Genomic DNA, 20006 nt, shown 5'->3' on the forward strand with positions numbered 1-20006 from the left:
TTGCTCTCTTCAAAGCCTCGATTGCTTTGACAAATTTTCAGTTCAAAAACTCTAAACTTTTACCTTAAAAAACACTCGAGTCACTTTTTGAAACTGCCTTGACCATTGCCTAAAATGTTCTTTGAAATGTTTGGAGATGTTTCAAAAGTTAATGTTTGACACAACACGACACGACACGACACGACTCGACACGACACAACACAAACAAGGTAACTGACTGATATTAGACAGTACAATCTATGGTAATATTACTGTTTTTGTCAATGGAGTCTGGTGGCTTTGAGGACAGAGATGTAACAACTGTTTCTGGCTCAAAAAGGATCTTACCCACACAAACAAGTAACTGCTCCTGTAAGGATCCTTTGTGTGTTGTAATAAAAACAATTTGAGCTTTTCAATGGCAAAAACAAGTACCTTTGCTGCCGGTACTGATTGGGCCCATTTGCCCTGATATAAAGGATTACAGCCATTATACCAAAGCTTTGTGTACTGGTTAGTCGTTTAGAAATAAAGTAAAAGTTCTCCTTTAAGGCCAGTTGGAAGCTCAACTTAACTGGTTTAGAAGTGCATGCTGAAATGTGTTTAAGATCAGATGAACCCTTGAAGTCAGACTTTTTCAAAACATGCAACACACAGTGTGACTTGACCATTAACACACACAGACACACACTTCTCAAAAGAATCAATAGGGAGTGTATAGCAGCATCTTAAAAGGCTCTTTGCTTGAAAGTGTTCTGTCAGTGAGAAACAAAGTGCGGCACGAGTCTCTAACTCTAAAAAGCTCTTTCTGAACAGCAGAGCTGAAACACAGCTGAGACACCGACCTCGACATAAAACATGTCCGCACGCTCTTATGAGAGAGCTATTACAACCCGTAAAAGTCTCCACTTGATTTACATTCCGCGTTTCCCTTTTTTAATGCTGTATATTTTTTATAAGTAATGTCCTCCCTGATATCCCTCACAGCATGACTGATGGAGAAAAGCTGAATAAGTGCACATTACATTTTGATGAGATGGAACTTAAATTTATTAGTCCCTGAGCTCTTAACAAGGTCTCAGGAGAGGTGCTGTGAGATACAGCATTCACTCCAAGTTTAATACTACACTGTAAAGGCAAAACAAAATAAATGTGTGTCTCTGTGTAGACTCGTTTGCAACAGTTTTTCTGGGTTATGAAGACAAAGCCATGGAGGGTAATTGCTTTATTCAGTTGATGCATGATGATGAATACACATGAGTGCTCTGTGTGTGTGTTTGTGGGGGTAAGAGTCAAGTGTTTAAGGCTCGTTGCTGCTACAAATGAGTCTCGTTGCGATTTCCACTGTGCTGGTGGGCGTAAACATTTGGACTGCTCACTCAAAGAAAGGCTTAATAATTTCTAACTTGAGTTTCAACTCTGTGATACTGTATGCACTTTCTGTTTGATGGTATTCGGAGGCATTTCAAACCTGTTGCAGTGAGTAGTAACGAACAGTCATGTCCGTTCAGGTACTCCATGGCTGTGATGCGAGTGTAACGAGGGTTCCCGTTGTAGAAATAGTCCAGCCTCTCGCCCTTCTCCCAGTCCCAGAAACTGCAGCAGACATCAACAAATACAGACTTATATTCGCATTCATTATTTGACGTGTTTACATTTAAAGCCATCAAGAATGAAAAAGAATGATTTGCATAATGATCTTAAAGCTGGGTGTGTGTTCTCTGTCTCTGACCAGATGCTGTCCTTGTCGGCCACGGCGATGCAGGTGTTGAAGGGATGGAACTTCACAACAGACGGTACTCCAGGGTTGCGGTTGATGAATATTTGATCATCCAGACGGGAAACACCTGCAACAGTGGAGACAGGCAAACATGGAAGTGTAAAAAGGAGATGAATTTGTCAAAGTGGAAAATCACAGGTTCACATCATGCTGGAGTGCCCCATCCCGCCCTCCTGCACCTGTGAACTGTCAACCTTGTACGGCAAAAACTGTACAACTGCACCTTCTTTTCACCAGGCCTGTGATTGTACTTACTGCTTCCAGAAATAAAGCCAAAACCTAGCACTGCGAGTTCAACACTGAAAAAAGCTCTCACCATCTTTTGCTTTCAGCTTTGATGTATAAACAAGATATCTGTCATAAGCCTATTCATTGCTGTTAAAGATGAACATTTTTAAGAATGTGTCAATTAAAAAAAGTTTTTAAAAAATGCCTCTGTCATCTTCTCGGACAGCTGGATACTTCAGTTTTGGGACAATTTCAGCTGTGGACATTTTTCGTGCTAGTGTGTATTTCAGGTAGCAGGAGGGTGTACAGGATGTGTGATAAAGTCCAGATTAACTTTAGTGCACACATTCAAGGTAATGAAGGAATATATCAACCAGTTTCAGGTTTTGGCTCACTGATTTGTGTTTGTTGACAACAATGAACAATGGGACGTATAAGTAGTGTCCATTACATATACACTACGTTCTGCTAACATTCCACCAGTGTAATGTAATGTATTTTAAAGTGCTAAGTGCTCTTTGGCAGCACCTATCGTGATAAACGGTAATTACAGGAGACACTTCCCAGATATCTAGACAGTGTTGCATGTGTAACGTCCTCGGCTGGCTCCAGTTGTAGTCTAAGCTTAATCCAAAAGGCCAGTTGCCTTTTTTCTTTGGATTTTCACTTATTTGTGAAGTTGTATCTGTAGTCACACTTGCAGAGACTGGAAAAGTAGCCGCTTAGCTCCGCCTACCCTCTCTGGCAGACCAACCACTGCTGGGTGATGGAAAAACGCGTCACTACCAGTCTGTAATACTGCAAATGCAAAGGCTTTCATCAGTGGGCCATAGGCTCGATCACCACTGTGGTACCTCATACTTAACAAACATTTATTTACAAGACAATCTTCGAGATTATCACTTTAAAGATGCAAAAATAACAGTTGGACAACACTACCCCTCTCAAACGATGAAGGCCAATTCTGGCATTTTTAAACCTGGGCTCTGTATACATGATGTTTGTGTTAAACGTAACATTTTGTCGATGGAGTCTGTAGGCGTTTAGACAGTAAGGATGCTTACAGTTGTTTGTGACACACTGCATTGTGTTGAGTATGGATGAGTATGGAAAAATTATTGATAACGTCTTTGCTAGGATAAAAAATGACAATGGTAGAAAAGCATAAGAAAGAAAAACAAACAACCAATGTATGAGTCTTTGCTCAGTGATTCAGTGCAGGGAGAAAAAGTCTAGTTGTGTACCCCTTTGGCAGATTTCATGGAGAACAACACAGTACGCAGATGCATCTGCTAAGTTCACTGCCTCAGCATATGTTGTCATGGAAACAACACATATCGGTTCACCAGCCTGTCCTTGGCTACCTGAATGCACTCTTGAGAATGGCGTAATGAGATGAAGAAGAATGAGGAAAATCTATCATGAATTCCTCACAGATGCAACTGGGTAGGAAAAGATGCTAATGGAAAGAAAAGCATAAAACACTGAGGCTTTGGTTAAAAGCTGAGCAGATCATCAGCATCGATTTGCTTTTCTTTTCGCTGCTTGACGGCACAGGCAATATGGAAGTACTGTAATAACTGAAACTACCCTGAGGACTTGAGAACTGTACATGCTGGGTGTAAATTTTGCATCACCCAGGAAGGAAAAAGTCAAATCAGGTTTACAAGCCAACACATTTTTCTTGCACATTTTTTTGTTGTTTCTAGATTTTTCTGCCTCCTTCACATCTCCTCCATCCTTCCTCTCCCTCCCTCCTCCACCTCCTCCTCCTCTCCTCTCGTCTTATTCCTCTCGGGAGGGAACAGACTGAATGAGGGCAGCCCTACTACTTCTCTCTTTCAAAAAAGAGTGAGTTTTGAGGGGAATTCAATGATTTAGTGAGGAGTCAGAAAGAGAGGATGAGACATGTGCGTGAGCTCTGACGCCAATCACCTCATGACTCTGTGTGTGTGTGTGTGTGTGTGAATGTATGTGTGTGTGGAGGGGGCTACCAATGACGTTGGGGGTGTTAGTTATTCTGTTTGAGAAAGCTCTGACTTCAATTGGGGAGTCTGTGTGTCTGCCTGTACCCTGGGCTCTTTAATGTGTGGGTTTGAGTATCTGAGTGTGAGAGGGGAGTCCTGTGACTCATAAAGGGGGTTGTTTCTGACCGTGGATTGATTTTAATCAATGCTCTCTCCTCGCTGCAAATCACCTGCTCCCTCTCTCACATGACTGAAACACAGCTGTACTGTTAACACCTGGTGTGGTCTGGATTTCAGCCTCATTCTGCCCTCAACAAGAGTCCAAAAAACTTTAAATTAAACATAAATCTGGCAGAAAGTCAGTGCTGATGCTGTGTGATCGTTTTATCTGTCCTTGAGAGTATGTGTATTGACCGAACCAGATACTGTAAGAAGCAGACGTAGCCTCTTAGATATTTGCCACAATAATATCTCCTCTCAAAGGTACAACTACTTTTTTTTATTCCCCTCACTTTAGCTTTTGGCCATGTAAGAGCAGAAGAACTCCACAACAAACACGACAAACTCACTGTAAAGCTGTTACGTTTTACAAGTTAGCTAACAGGCTCCTATTTACGTACTGAAGCATTTTATGGTTGGATGTTAAAGGATTTTTTTTCTATCTTTTCTGTAAGCAGACTACAAGCTTCTTAAATGTGGGGTCTGGGTCCTGACTCTTGATGAAATTGAAAGAAGAAAGAAGAAGAAAATTAAAGAAATTTCACCTGATTCATTCTGTTTGTTTTCAGCTGAAGATAATTGGCTGCTTTGATTCAAAAAATAATTAGGATTATATTTGTGTTATATTGTGTTCTGCTAAGAGGACATTAAATCCAACTTGTTCTTCTCATTGTTTGCTTTCATCTTCTGTTCAACATTTTATTAAAACAGTCTTGTAATAAGCTAGCTCAAAGAAGGTAAAAAAAAAAGTTTTGGTCAGGAAATGTGTATCAAGCTGGCTAGCTAGCCTTTAGCTTGATTCTTTCTTTACAAGCTAACAGCTAAATGTATCCTTCTGTCTTGGTGCTCGGCAGGTACTTTGGGTTTATCAGAGCTTTTCTACTGAAATCAGTTGCCTGCTGCAGATGCTGAGAGATCGGTTGTTCAGAGGGTTTCCATCACAAAATGTAGAAGTAAAACCGATGCAAAAGAGGTGGTGGTGATTGTGAATCATTACAATTATTAAGATAATGCACCATTTATATAGAAAATATTCTCCCGAATCTATATTTTTCTTATTGGTCATATTATTTAAGAGTTTAGTGTATGTTAAAAAAAATTGCATTTATCTTTGTGGTGGAGTAGAAGTGATGTCTTACTAGCCTATATTTTATTTAATCATGCTTGTGTGACTTTATAATCGCTGGGATTTTGATGCTCTGTGCATGTGTTAAACATTTTGATTTGCATATTAAAATGTGCTCCATAAATGCACTCACATTAAATAAGATATGAGACTAGTCATGTGATGTCAGGCCAATGTGATTAAATTCTGGGATGGCCTTTTGAAAATTGATTTAATAGTGCTTCTGCATTGAAAGCACATTCAGGGTTCCTTCTACCTGTAAATAAGTAAGAGGACTCTTCCTGCCAGACTTTAAGAAAACATGACTGAGTTGCAGATTTATGAGTTGTATTATTTAACAGTGTGTGTTTGCTCTAAAATTCTGTCTAAACACTTCTTTGGTGTCATTTTAAAATAAATCTGGGACAAAACACTGACTAACAAAACATGAGGAGAGAGATTTACTATAACAACACCATGGCATTCCAAAACATTAATGAGCCTTGATCCACGTATGGGAACGTCTGTGTGTGTGTGTGTGTGTGTGTGTGTCACTCACCTCTTTGTGTGATGCATCGGCTCTGCCTTCTCACCCGACTATTTCTCAGAAACCTCCACTGCCGCTCCATCCTCACCTGACTCTCCAGGTCGTGCTCCTCTGGGATCTGAAAAAGACATATAAAAGAGAGGAAGGAGATTGAGAACATTTGTTGTTTTAATGATACCAGAGTAAAAGACATTTCAGACTGCAATCTTGTCCGCAGGAGCCACACATCTGCTTTTTAAAACAGTCTCGATGATTGTCTACATGCAGAGCCAACATACTGATATAATCAGATGATGTAATCATCTAGAGGAAGATTACAGGAAGCCATATTTGATAAATATATAAATATAGTGGACCCTTTTGATGGTGCTTATCTCCTCGTCTCAACTATCTTGTCATTATAGAACCCTCTTCCTCATATTTCCCTAGATCCTTTTTTTTTTTTTTTTTTTTACTTTAGTCTGGATAATTACTGTTCATTGTGTTCATTGTGTGTTTGTGTGTGAGTGTGTGTGTGTGTATAGAAAGGAATATGAGGAAAAAGGAGTTTACTTTCTGCAGGTTATGAGAAAAACAAGAGAAAAAACACGAGAGCAGATCCATGGTACACGTGTATTCCCTCTGGGTTTTATGTTGTTTTCAGATTGTTGTCAGAAATACACCAAAGATTGCCTGTGGAGTTTTCTTGTGACAACGCAGTTCTGTGTGTATATCTGAGACCTAACAAACATATTGAATGCATAGCATGTACAACTTCATAAAACATTTGCAACACTTTGAAACCTGCATTCACATGTGCATGAGCATTGGCTGGCTTCCCTGCTATAGTCTAAAATGTTCTACATACCTTTTGTCAAGAAACTGCAAAATAAATGTATTAGCCTCTCAGGTCTCTGCTTGCACTTCTGTGCAGCATGTGCAGCTACAGCTCTGAATGCCATGTTAAGTCTGTTAGCACAGGTTCTGTAAGTTACTGTGCCTGGCTGCTGTTTGCCAAGTCATTGTTCCAGAAAGTAACTCCTGATAAAACAATAAATAGTCAATTTAAGTCTTTGTTTTCAAACAAATGAGACATTAGATGTTAACTACTGCTCTTTAGAGACATTGGTAGGAATTGTCACCACTTAGGACACCAGGACAAAGCCCTGTTGACTTCTTTTCTTCTGCTTCTTGTTTTGTAGATAAAGATAAAGTTCAGTGGAGGGAAGCTAATAAGTGTAATTCTCAAGAAGATAAACTATTCCTTTTGGGTTTAGGGAGTGTCGAAAACGCCTGGCTCTCTTGCATTGCACAGTATTTCTTTAGCTGAGACACCTTGGCTGCAGCTGGTTGTTAATATACAGGATATCTGTTGAAGTAAAAATGGCAAACAGAAGAGCAAACAGCAGAGCACCTGCTCTGGGTCCCCTCTCTGGATGAACAGAAGGCAGAGGCATGTGTGACGAGAGGATGGACCTGCAGGTATGTAGGGTACAAAGGGATCAGCAGTATTTATTCCTCCTTCAATGTTGTTTTAATTTTTAAGCCCTTGTACAAATAGGATGTAACGGTTGAGAAATTTGTGGCGACCCCTCTCTTTTGTAATTGGATGCTTTGGTAAAACCTTTCTCAACTTTTGGCAACAGGAAACAACACTGATTGTCAAAATCAGAGCAGAATAGACATGCAGGCTGTCATCAGGCTGCTGGTGTTTGTAGCACAAAGTTAACACAGTGCTTGCATTGCAAAGAACAGAAAAAATACCCTGACCTAGGGAAAATTGCTTTGATGGACACAGGGCCTTTGACCCTGGTTGTCAGGTCGCAATATGATCTCAGACTGCACCACTGCGTCTATAAAGTTTTCCAATTTTCTCATCACATTACAGGCTGGGATTACTCTGCCAGCTACAATGTTAAGTGAAGCTCATGCGGTTACTCAGTTAATGAGTCAAGGTGTCAAGTTCACTTTATGCAATCACATCTGTTCAGCAGAGGGACAATATGAAAAGGATTACCTTTATTAAATCTTACGTAACAAAACGGCCCCCACAGATTTTGTGCCGGCTTTATTTTCAGAGAACAGAACGAGTCCCTATTTAAAACATGACACTGGATATGCAGTGTAATAAAAAAACGATTTATGTCATTTCTCATTTCAAAGTATTTAAGTTTTAAATTAAAAACTTGGACTTTGCAATTATAATGCATGTTTAATAGAAGAATTAATAAACAGAGGAGTGTAAACTGTAATAGTGTGTGCTTTTCAATGCTGATTGCCATGTGCTTATTAAGCAGATTTCTACAGCGAAGCCTCCCACGCCGACTGCATGCTAAACAGCCTGACACGCACGCACGCACGCACGCACGCACGCACGCACGCACGCACGCACGCACGCACGCACGCACGCACGCACACACACACACACACACACACACACACACACACACACACACACACACACACACACACACACACACACACACACACACACACACACACACACACACACACACACACACACACAACTAGAGTGCCATGTGACTTTACTAGTACTGTCTCGAATCAATATTCCTGTAATGTCCTCACTCTGTTTACATTGCTTTAAGGGAAACACACATACACACACCACACTCATTTTAACACCTCTAAGTGGAGATTGTGAATTCATATATTCGTGTTTGAGATGTTGTTTGTACAGATTGTGTTTCTCTGAAAAGTCAGGTTTATCTATACATCCCATACAGTGTCTCAAGGGCTTTAAGGTTCCTGACTGAGCCTGAGAGAAGGCAGATCTATGTGCATGAAGGTAAGAGTCGGCCGAAGCTGTGCTTCCCTGGGTTGTGGTCCTGCACATTGTCAGCTGCTAATGTAACGTATAATGAGGCCCTGAGGTAAAAAAAAAAAAAAAAAAAGTGTGTGTGATTCTCTGCAGAGCTTTACACGTTGTGGGTTTACAGTGAAATCCCTGGTACACTGTATTGGCAAAAATATGTGGACATCAAATTTTACGCCCAAATTTCACTGGGAATATGTAATCTGTTAACTATATGCATAAATATGAAGCTATTACAGCCTCCTAACACACCCTTCTGAGTATGTTATTGACAACACAGGGGAACCTGGATATTCTTAAATTCAGCCCAAACAACAAGAGTTGTACAGTTGATGCCTCAGGTCATATACTCATATACAAAGATGTTGAACAGTGTTAAGGTCTGGACTAGGGCTGTGACTTTTCCCAAAAATCAAGTATGAACAAATTCAACGTGAAATGGAATTCATTCGAATTACATCGACCACTAAGGTCAACCACCTGCCCCCCCACTAAACTTTCAGAACAACAACTACATATTGGGTACGCAGTGGTACATACGCCGCTTTTGAGGTGCATTGGTGTTGAGATGATCAGTTCTGTTGCACTGTCTTATACTAGAAGCGTAGCTTTGTTTTGGGAAGAGCTAAGTGAGTGATAGTGGGGTGGTAGAGCGAGTGACGTGTGTGTGCACGAGTTGCGTGAAGTGTTGGGGAACGGAGCAGCGGAAGAGCAGCGGAAGAGCAGAGAAAAGAGCGATAGGTGATCAGTAGCTGTAAAAACAACAGAACTAATGTACAGTTTAGGCTGTATAAATGGACTGTACTTATATAGCGCTTTTTCTAGTTTCTAGTCTTTGCGACCACTCAAAGCTGCTTTTACACTACATATCACATTCACCCATTCACACACACACATTCATACACTGACCGAGTACACAAGTGCCCAACTGTCAATCAGTTATCACATTCATACCCGTTGGCTATGCCGGGAGCAATTTGGGGGTTCAGTGTCTTGCCCAAGGACACTTCGACATGTAGCCTGAGGGAGCTGGGGATCGAACATCCGACCTTCCGATTGAAAGACGACCGACTCTACCCCTATAGACCCCTATGTCTATATGCGCATTATAAAGCCTACGACCCCTCTAGACTCAAGCTGCGCTCCTGTGTCTTGCTTGCTGCATGCTGCTGGCATATTAAAGTCACGGGAGTTAGCCACGAAGCTATCTACAACATCGGCCCTGGAGCAGAACAGAAGTCCCCTGTGCTATGCTTTCTGACTTTGGGACGCTGAAGCAGGAAAGGTTAACAATGACTTGGCTCTTTAGTTTCCTCCATTTGTTTGTAGCAGGCAGCGTGTTATCGCCATCTGTTGGAATAGAAAGCTCTTTACTTTAAACTAGATAGCATTCTGGGACTCTGAAAAGCAGATTACCAATAGATATATCAAATTTCAATTGAAAAGTGACAGGCCTAGTCTGGACTGGGTAACTCTGGTAGTGAAGTTCTTACAATCAGAATCAGAAATACTTTATTTATGCCCGGGGGGAAATTGGGGCGTTGCAGTTGCTGTTGAAGGACAAGAATAAAGAATGAAGTAATATAAATAAAAATAGAGGTATGAAATATGTAAAATATATGAAGTAACTGCTAGTAGCCTGTTCAAGACTAGAGGTGAACCATATCAGGTTGCAACATTGAAGACACAATCTTGAAGATTTAAATTTATGTACTCTTGAGCGCCTCCCACTGGCGATAATCAGTAATTACAATAGCACTCTTCCCAATTTAAACAGACGTCTATGGCTGGCTCCCTTTGTCATGGTTCTAACTCTTGATTTTCATCGCCTTCGTTTGTAAACTGTTTGACTTAATCTGAGCGTTGAATTCGTTTCTTTGTCACTTCTTTTTGAAGATGTATCTGTAGTGTCAATCTTTTCATTGTTTGTTCAGCCATAGTAGATTACGGTTTACTCGCAATGCTTACAGAAATCTGAAGTGCAGCCACTTAGCTCCGCCTACCCTCTCTGACAGACCAACCACGGCTGGGTGATGATAACGCGTCACTAATTGGGCACCGCTTGTGATTTTACCGCGAATGTCGCCACAGACACCAGTCCATAAAAATATGATATACTGCAAATGCAAAGGCTGTCATCAGTTGGCCATTCTGTTAACTCATTCGGCGATAGATAGTGACTTAACAGACATTTATTTAAATGAAAACGTTCGAGATTGTTTCTTTAAAAATCAACAAACTTAAGTAATACGTTGCAAAGAAAGTAAGCAGTATTTTCAAACCTTTAGCCTATTTTTAAACATTTTGCAATCTGAATGAATAACAGGTACAAAGAGTCTTAGAATAGCTTTAGAAGATCGCTTCAGCCGTGAGAAGAAATCTTTCAGGGAAAATGCAAGTCAAAGTGTCGGCGACTGTAGTTTTTGAAAGGGTTAGCTGAGAACCATTAAAACACAAGAACACCAATAAAGTAATCCGTTGAGGCAGATGTAAACCAGCAGTTCCTGTGATCTTCTGTTGGGATTCTTCAAGAAGTAGTTAGAGTGGTGCAACCAATTTTAACTGTCAAAACTGTGTAAATCATCACTGTGTGCTGTGGCATTTAGATTTCTCTTAATTGAAACAGGTAGCCAAGCCACACTATGGAAAACTGCCAACAGTTTCTGTTATCAGCTTTGCTCTTTCTGTTAAAAATATTATCTTGTAGCTAAGGATGTATTTTTTATTACTCTCTCTCTCTCATGTGAATAGTCTTCAACGTCCTTGCTAAAACTGTGGGTGTGGATACACTCTGTGAAACACACATTTTTGTTCTGGTGTTGCTGACACAGTGATATGATAACCCATGTGCAGACTTTGAGGCACACAGCTTTGTAACGGAGTGGAGTTTTATGACAGCACTCAAAATTTTGCCTACACAGCTTTCTGATTTGCGGCAAAACCCACCCCCAGCTCCCCCTCCTCCTCCTGCTCTTTCACTCGCTCTTTATCCAATCATCTCTTTACTTTTCATCACCTTTTGTTGCCACTTCTGGCTCCATCTTCCTTTCATCCCGTTCGCCCTGCGTCATGCTCTTTATACGGAGTTTCACTTCACCATCAACACCTCTGTTTTTCCTCTTTCACTCTCCTTCTATCTCAATCTGCTGCTCGCTGTCTTTTCTCTTTTTCAAATGGATTATTTTCTTCATCTTTTTCTGTTTGTGGTGTGCTCTCTCTCCAGCTCCTTCTCTCCTCTTTTTGCCTCAAATGTCTTTGTGTTGTAAATATTTTATTAGACTAAAATCTACTTTTACACATGACTTTCTAATTCTACTTCTCTTATTTTTCTCTCTCCACTGCCAAAACTTTTCTCCCCTATTTGACCCACAAGCTCCCTCCTCCTTTGTTGAGCCTCGACAAACTGTGCTTACACTTTGTTTTAGCTTGTCTTTTCCAGAAAGGATGACATGTTTACGGTGTTTAAACAGGTGGAAGCTCGATTACCAAATTTGACATCAAGTACTGTGCATGGTAAAAATCACTTCTTTTAATCTTAAATTTCACTCTGGGGGTGTTTAAAAGGCTCAATTATTCAGTGAGACCAATCTTCTACAAGCAGCAGGAAGTTTCCCGCACTGTGATTGGTCCCTAACCTGCTGTTCTCAGTACAACTTTATTATTTTCTAAAATGAATTCTGTAACACAGAGTCCTCGTCCTCAGATGACTCAGCCACTCCTGAGGCCATTAAATAAAATGGATGACAAACGTGCACCTGTGGCACCACTTCACATAAATATTTATGTAAAAACTGAAAATTACCTCTCATATCAGTACTTCTTTGTTGCTAAGCAACCGCTCTAAGCTGCTGTTTAAGAACTTGATTTTCTTGGTGGAGGAATAAAAAAAAATGTTTTTAAATTATTGATTTAAAAAGATGGTTTTGCTCTTTTCCTTTTAAATTCAGTAATGTTTTACCTACATTATATTGAAGTAATAACTCAACTGACACTTTGCTCTAAGCCTGTTCTATTATCACTGAGAAGCACAAGCTGCTGGTTTATTATTAAATTATATTATATTACACAAATAAAGGACTGTCATGTGACTCTGGGCTGAGTTAGAAGTGATGACTAAGACTGTAAAAATGAACAAGGGATGGAAAGGAGAAGAGAGACGGTCACGCTACCTTCATGACAGGCTGAGCGAAGTACTTGGCGCTCCAATCACACAGGCCCGTCTGCAAGGCGGCACTGATGTAGTTCCTGTGACCACCGGGCTCGTCTCCGTCTTCCCCTGCCTGAACACACGCAAACCACAAATTCAGCAATTCAAACTAAATGATTTCAAGTTAAACCTCGCAGCAGATGGTTCAGTTTATTTCACCCATAAACTGCCTCAGCTTCTACCTGCTCAGGTCCCTTGTCAAACATCTTGCGAGTGCGGGGGAACTGGTGCGAGTGAGGCGCCTGTCCTCCCAGCGTGGGGGTGTAGGGAGGCCGCGTGGCCGGCTGCTCTCTGGCGGGAGGTTTAGGCACCTCGTTGGTCAGACTGGAGCTGCTGGTGCTGGGCATGGGAGGAGAGCCACTGGTGGAACAGAGAAGGTAACGTGAGGACGGGAACGTGGCAGAAAAACAGCAAAAAATCCAAAACCTCTTCACTCAGATGTACTTTACTTAATCTACTCACTTTCCTTTTGTTGCTCGAATTCAGTCTTTTTTATTAATTTCAAAAAGCTAAACTTTAATATTATATATATAGAGAAATAGTTCTGTACTCGCTCTCGGTTACCTACACTACTCCGAGACTACTAGGAGATATAATGACATGAATAATTATATTCTAAATAATGCTAGATAAAAATTCAATTAAATAAATTAACAAAGTTGTTCCCTGCCAATGTTACAAAAACATATATTTAAATAATTATTTATTTTAATATGGTTAGGAACTCTCTGTTTGAGTCATTATGGTGACCCCTGTGCACAATGTGGTACCTCTTATCTCTTTGCTGATCTTGTCCTCTACATGCGTAAGTGGTAATTTCTGACAAAACATCTCGTCCTGCTTCCCTTTAAAAGCCTAACATATTACTCACTGTAAAACTTTTTACACAAAAGCACTTCTGCGCGCTGTGAATGACTGAGTGAATCGACCCGGTGGTAGCGGTTACAGGCATTACAAATAACTATAATAACTAAATAATCGAAATAGTCTTATTCGTGATGGTCTTGTTTTGTTTTGTATGTCATGTTGAGGCATCTTTACTAATGTCGGTGTGTTTCATAAGCAGTTAAAAACTCACCTCGCCTCTGCTAACGCTAGTGTGAAGAGTTGAGATGTTTTTGGAGCGGTGTGTTGGAGAAGGCTTACAGTAATGGGCAAAACTTGTTGGCCACAGGGAGCCACCTACATGTAATATGTGGTGTCCACAGTGTCACTGTTGTCACCACCGCCCATCAGCCCATGGTTAATAGCAAGCCTGCATATTATTCTGTAGCTATTCAACAGTGTGTGTGTGTGGTGTCTCATTTAGTTGACAGCCTTGAGCTAGGTAGTAACATTTTTCAGACACTTTTGTTTGAAAAGACAAATTCTGCATTTAAATTGGTTTATTTGTCAAACACTTCCCAGATTAATGTTCTAATTGCTGTAGAGGTCATAAAAAGGAAATTTGTAACTGTCTTGCTAGAAGGAAGGCTGAGTGAGCGACAGGCAGGATATTAATGGCAGTTTTCTGTATATCTGTATGTTTGTGTGAGAGATGTTCCCTCACCCTGCCTGGTGGATGTGCGTGCCCTTGCTGGTGGGGCTGGCTGGGGCCGACTGGGTAAGAGATCCGGAGTCCAGGATCCTCTGAGGCCGAGCGTTCATTGTCGCCTGTCAGAAGAAAAAAAAGTGGGTAAATTCTTCGTTGTTTAATCAAGTCATGCCACTTGAAATATGGTATTGAAGGTTAAATGGGAGGAGAGGAGTTTTCAAAGACACACCTGAGAACAGATCAGGATTAGAAACAATACCTTAAATCTAAATACTCTACCTGCTTTAACAATGCCAAAAAAGTGCAGTACTTTACAAAGTTTGCCTAAATTTCCAGAACTTTATCTCATTAAGTGGAGCAGGTAATATAACCTCTTCACTGTGAGCTGTCTAATGGCTGTTCACGAGGGAGGGGTAAACTTAATAAAGACAATAGAGGCAAAGGATCACTGATGAATAGCAGAGTTGTTGTTTACACAAGCCGGGTGCAGAGAAAGATCGGCGCAGTGTAAATTTAGTTAACGCAGGCAAACAAATTTTACTATCTGGGATTGCCTTGGATTTGATTTCTATGCTAATTACAGAATTGTGGCAAGTAGCCTTTGTTTGTGTGTGCGTGCCTCTTAAAGGCTGAGAGAGAGGGACAAAGTTCTTAATGCAAAGTTAACACACACATCAAATCCACTGCATTGGTGTTGGGGAAAAGACATCAGTTACCAGAGTTAGCTGTTAGCGCTTCACTAAGAGGCAATTGGAAAAGAAACAAAGTGCGGTAAAGGCAGCTGAAAGGGTTATTATGGAAATAGTCGGTCACTAATCTAAGTACCCTTTATACTCCAACACAACAAGACGAATATGATGTTCAGGACATAAAGAAGAAAAGCAGATAAACAACTTAAGGGAATGCTACTTTTTAACTAAATCACAAGTTGACTGTATATAAAGATGAAGGGGAGCAGCCTGTGTGTGTGGAGGCTGCAGTGCACCGCAGACACCATGCAGAGAAATTAGACTTTTACAGCGGCTAAACTGAGCTCGACACTGCAGCATTTATCCTTCTGGAGCTCGTCTGAGAGTTAGAAACAGGTTGCGGCAAAGAGCAGCGCTACACTAGTAAAAGCTCAAACAAAAGGATCTTTTAGAAAAACGAGGCAGCAGGGTGGAAAAGTGGTCATCAGACCTGTCCTGCTTTAAAAGGTTGTTCCCTCAACAGTCAGCGTGGGACCATTAACAACCTTATATTTTGTCCAAAGTTTTAAGAGTCAACAAATTTTTACTGATTATGTATTTCTCCCTAAAAGATCATTATTATTTGAGCCATTACAGAAAAGATCCATACAAAGATAGATAGAATTTGTTAAAGAGTAAGATGCTTTGCTCAAAACCAGCTTTTACATCTCTCTCTCTCCAAAGAAACCAGACTCCATTGATAAAAACAGCAATTTCACCTCACAGGGCGCAGGGTCAGCTTGTCTACCACCGCCTCAAATGGTTAGTATTTTGTGTAATTGTGTTAAAGACAAATATTGAGTTGGATCCAATATAACGATTTAAAACACCAAAAGTCACAATATTACACAAACAATCTAATCTACTGAGGCAGCTTTAGAGAAGCAACTTCCAGGTTCTGAGATATAAAAGTGGGCTTATTGTCAATGCAATCTGGTGGCTTTAAAGAGAGCTGTGTAACTGCTTTTTCTGGTTAAAAAAAACACATCTTATACCCTAAAAAAGGTCTTTCTCTGTAGAGGACCTTCCTGTAATGTTCTCAGACATTGGGAATATCAATCTGAGCTTGTCAGTGGAGAAAACGAGTACTTTAACTGGAAGTACAACCATATCAGGTGCATTTGCCGGCAGGAAAAACGTGGCTATTACAGTTTCAGTGTGTATTGGAGTAATTCTAATATGTTTGTATGAATTAATCATTAAGGTTGCACTGCAAAATATAAAAAAGGTTTTAAAAAATCAGAATTCCCTTTTATGGCAAGAGAACAAACTAAATGTCTTTTACCAGCTGCTGGTATGAATGTGAAGTTGCAAGCTCATCAGTTAAAACGACTCGATTATGCAACATGTTCATGGATTATTCATAAACATTTGCCGGTCATCAACATGTGGTAAACAAACATCGCGCTAGCGCAGGAGGCTGCACGCCTTATTTGCTGACGAGCTTTCCGGAAAATAAGATATGCATAACTCGAGCATTAGTGGGAAAGAGGGTAATCGGGTAAACCAGCTGCTACGCTTCATGCTGGGAAACAGCTTGTTCTCCTGTTTCAACTCGTTCCCCCCTTACTTCCTCCGTCATTAATTGGCTGTAAAGTGAGTCAACAGAGCACACAAGTTAGTGTATGTACAAAGAGTAAGCTATTAGCACCGGCTGTGGTAGGGTAGAGGTGTGGAAGCTGATGACGGCTCAGAAAAACCTCTTTCCTGTTTCATTATTGAAGGTGCTTTTGAAAGGTTCAGCCGGTGGTGGTGACAAACACCGTCTTCAATTTGTTTTACAATCGACATGTATCTGTCATTTGTGCTTCATTATTTGTATATCCTGTGATTCTTTAATTGACCTGTTGTGTACACGAGGTCTATTACAGGTTTCTTGCATTTGTTTCCTTGTTAAAGTTTTATTTGTGAGCTTTTCCTCTTCTGAATCAGTGCTCTAAGAATAGACGGTGTTATGCTGCACAGAGAATAAATCCCTCTGAGGCAAATTATGATTTTGGGCTGTAAAAATAAAAGATTACGTTATAATAAAGTTATAATCTTGACTATCTCAGTTTCATTCTCTTTGGTGGCATCTATGGTGATAAACAGTGATTGCAGGAGCAAACTTCCCAGATATCCAGACAGTGTTGCATGTGTGACGTCCATGGTTCGCTCCGGTTGTAACTCTTTTCCTCGGTGTCAGTCGCTTTCTTTTTCAGACTGTTTGCCTTCATCTGAGCGTCAAGTTTGTTTGTTTTAATTTGGATTTTCACTTATTTTTAAAGTTGTATCTGTAGTCATCGATCTTTTCTTTGTATGATCAGCCATAGTAGATTTACTTGCAACACTTGCAGAGACCGGAAAAGCAGCCTCTTTACACAGTGTGTTTGTTGCGTTAGCTCCGCCTGCCCTCTCTGGCAGACCAACCACTGCTGGGTGATGGAGAACGCGTCACTAACTGGGCGCCACTTGTAATTTTTTTCAGCGAAAGTCGCCGCAGACACCCAGCCTGTAATACTGAATATGCAAAGGCTTTCATCAGTGGGCCATAAGCTCAATCACCATTGTGTTACCTCATTTGGCGATAGTGAGAGACAGTGACAGTAACAGATATTTATTTAATTTAAATTTCTTTAACCTGAGCAACTCGTTGATGTATGGTGGAAGCAGTGATGGATGGTGGATGCAGTTGGTGCAGACGAGTGTCATTGGCGATGGCCAGATGGCCGATTTATTCCAGGTTCACCTCTTCAGACAATCTGAAGCACCCTATCTGTACCAATATTTTGGCCCAGATTATCTGGTAATATTAAGGATTTATAGAACCACTCTTTAACATGACAAATGTCTTGCAGATTCATCAGGAAAGTTTAAATCCCACCTCCAGTTCTCAGGTGGGGTGATCAGGTGAGTTGCTATGTGGCCTCCTTTGGGCCATACAATAATATCATTAATATCCTGTAGTGTATGATGCACTTTTTTTTTTTTCAAACCCTGAAGTGTTTGCATGCAGGAGAGAGGAGAGAATATCTTTGATGTTTCTCTTTATGTTCTTGATGCAACACGTTTTCAGAATATTAAACTCCTGTGAGATGGGCTTTAGTGTGTGAGAGGAGATATTTGCTGCATCAGGAGGAAAATAAGAACATTCAAGAACAAGTCATAACCTCCTCTAATGACAAACTGTGGAGAAATAAAGCGAGTAGGAAAGAATCTCCATAGTTTATTCCAACGTTTAAGGACGTTGTCCGGTACTGTTTAGTTTGATTTCACCTTCTCGTCAGCTGAAAATAAGTTAAAGTTTAATGGCCAAATCTTCTTCTCTCTTGCAACTTTACTTGTCAAACTTGTTTGCAGTCAGAAGACCAGGCAAACAATAGAAGAACAGGATTAAAAAAAGACCTGTGTCTATCACACCAGCATCATTCAGCAACAGGGGGCTATTAAGAGCATTTGATGCTCTCATCATCGGAGGAGCAAATACATTTTAATTAGCTGCTGACCTTGTTCACTTTGTTACAAATCAATAACATTTGACATTTAAAATCCTAATTAAAAGAGCTGGATTCCCAGATAGGCTGATGTTAACACTTGTGAACTTGGGATGGATGTTATCTGATTAAGTTGTCTCTGATGAGCTCCCTGCAAGAAAAAAGTAAATAGAATAGGAGGCTTTTATAAGGTGTTTAGATTGGCATTCCCTTTTAAATGTCATACTGCTCCTTTTCAGTTAAACAGACAACTCTGACAGAGCTTTGATCCCCCATCACTATTATTATGTCAGGATGACATGCGTGACATAAATGACACAAGCTGCCTTTTATGCAACTTTGTTGGAGTCTAAACGAACTAGACTGTGATGGAGGTTTATAACCACATCAAAGAGTCTTATTTATCCCAGTCAGTCAGCTTTTAACACTTCAGTTTCATTCATCAGAAGCAAGAGGCAGAGCTGCTTTAAGGGCAACTGGAACAGTTAGACACTAGATATCAAGTCAGTTAAGACAAGGAAAGTGTTTCAAAACAAGTCTTAAGGTTATATTTTGTAACTGTACCGTAGAATCACACCTTCAAAAACATTTTATATGGACAGGTTTAAGTCCCCGCTGCGGCTGCAAAAGTCATTCTCAGTCTCCAACAGGCACCCATAGCTGCTACTTCTTATTTCCCCTTGGTTTGGTTATGTTAGCTTCGACTTTTCTTCTTTCCTTTTTTGCACCCTAAAACATAACTTATGCACATACATGACTCTCCAGATTTCCACACCTCATGCCTTATATAAATATATATCGGGTAAAATGTCAGGAATCTGTGTGTAGTAGTCTCACTTTTGAGACACACACGAACAAAGCTATTTAGTCATGCTACTACCACCTCAGGAATATTACCATACAATCAATGCTGAGATTTAATGACACACAAAGTATTATTCATGCTTTTATTTCCAGACGATTAGACCTCCGTGATGGTCTTTTAATGGGTATGAAAAGGAAAATCTATAAAAAGACTCCAAATTGTGCAAAATTCAGCCTCGACTCTTCACAAAAACTAAGCACACATTACTCCCGTTTCAACGACCTTACTCTGGCTGCCCATTTCTTTTAGGATTGATTTTAAAGTTTTACTTATTACTTTTAGAGCACTTCACTGTCTTGCCCCAGAATATATAACTGAACTGCTGTCCCCTTGCCAACCAGTGCGCAGCCTGAGATCCTCAGGCAGGAACCTCCTGACTGTTTCCAACTCACAGTTAAAAATTAAAGGAGACTGAGCATTTGCTGTTCAGACTCCTGGGCTGTGGAACGACCTGCCTGAGGGCTCACTTCATTAGAATCTTCTTTTTAATCACTCTTGAAGACATATTTTTTATTGAAAGGTTTTATTGTAATTCTTACATTTTAACTGATGGTGTTTT

The 20006-nt window shown here is 40.4% G+C and overlaps 1 protein-coding gene across 1 annotated transcript in view; it reads right to left on the bottom strand.

The window, feature by feature from the left end:
• rptor (regulatory associated protein of MTOR, complex 1) overlaps window positions 1–20006 on the bottom strand; it is a 201080-nt gene that overhangs the window by 25376 nt on the left and 155698 nt on the right. Inside the window, exons 23-28 of the mRNA XM_069676908.1 lie at window positions 14397–14500; window positions 13030–13207; window positions 12810–12920; window positions 5838–5943; window positions 1712–1826; window positions 1451–1575 (exon numbers count right to left, since the gene is read on the bottom strand). Of these exons, the coding sequence (XP_069533009.1) occupies window positions 1451–1575; window positions 1712–1826; window positions 5838–5943; window positions 12810–12920; window positions 13030–13207; window positions 14397–14500 (739 nt within the window). The remainder of the gene's footprint in view (window positions 1–1450; window positions 1576–1711; window positions 1827–5837; window positions 5944–12809; window positions 12921–13029; window positions 13208–14396; window positions 14501–20006) is intronic.

The sequence above is a fragment of the Semicossyphus pulcher genome, unplaced genomic scaffold (assembly GCF_022749685.1).
Source record: "Semicossyphus pulcher isolate SPU_LCO1_2020_fin unplaced genomic scaffold, fSemPul1.0.p SCAF_27, whole genome shotgun sequence".
NCBI lineage: Eukaryota > Metazoa > Chordata > Actinopteri > Labriformes > Labridae > Semicossyphus > Semicossyphus pulcher.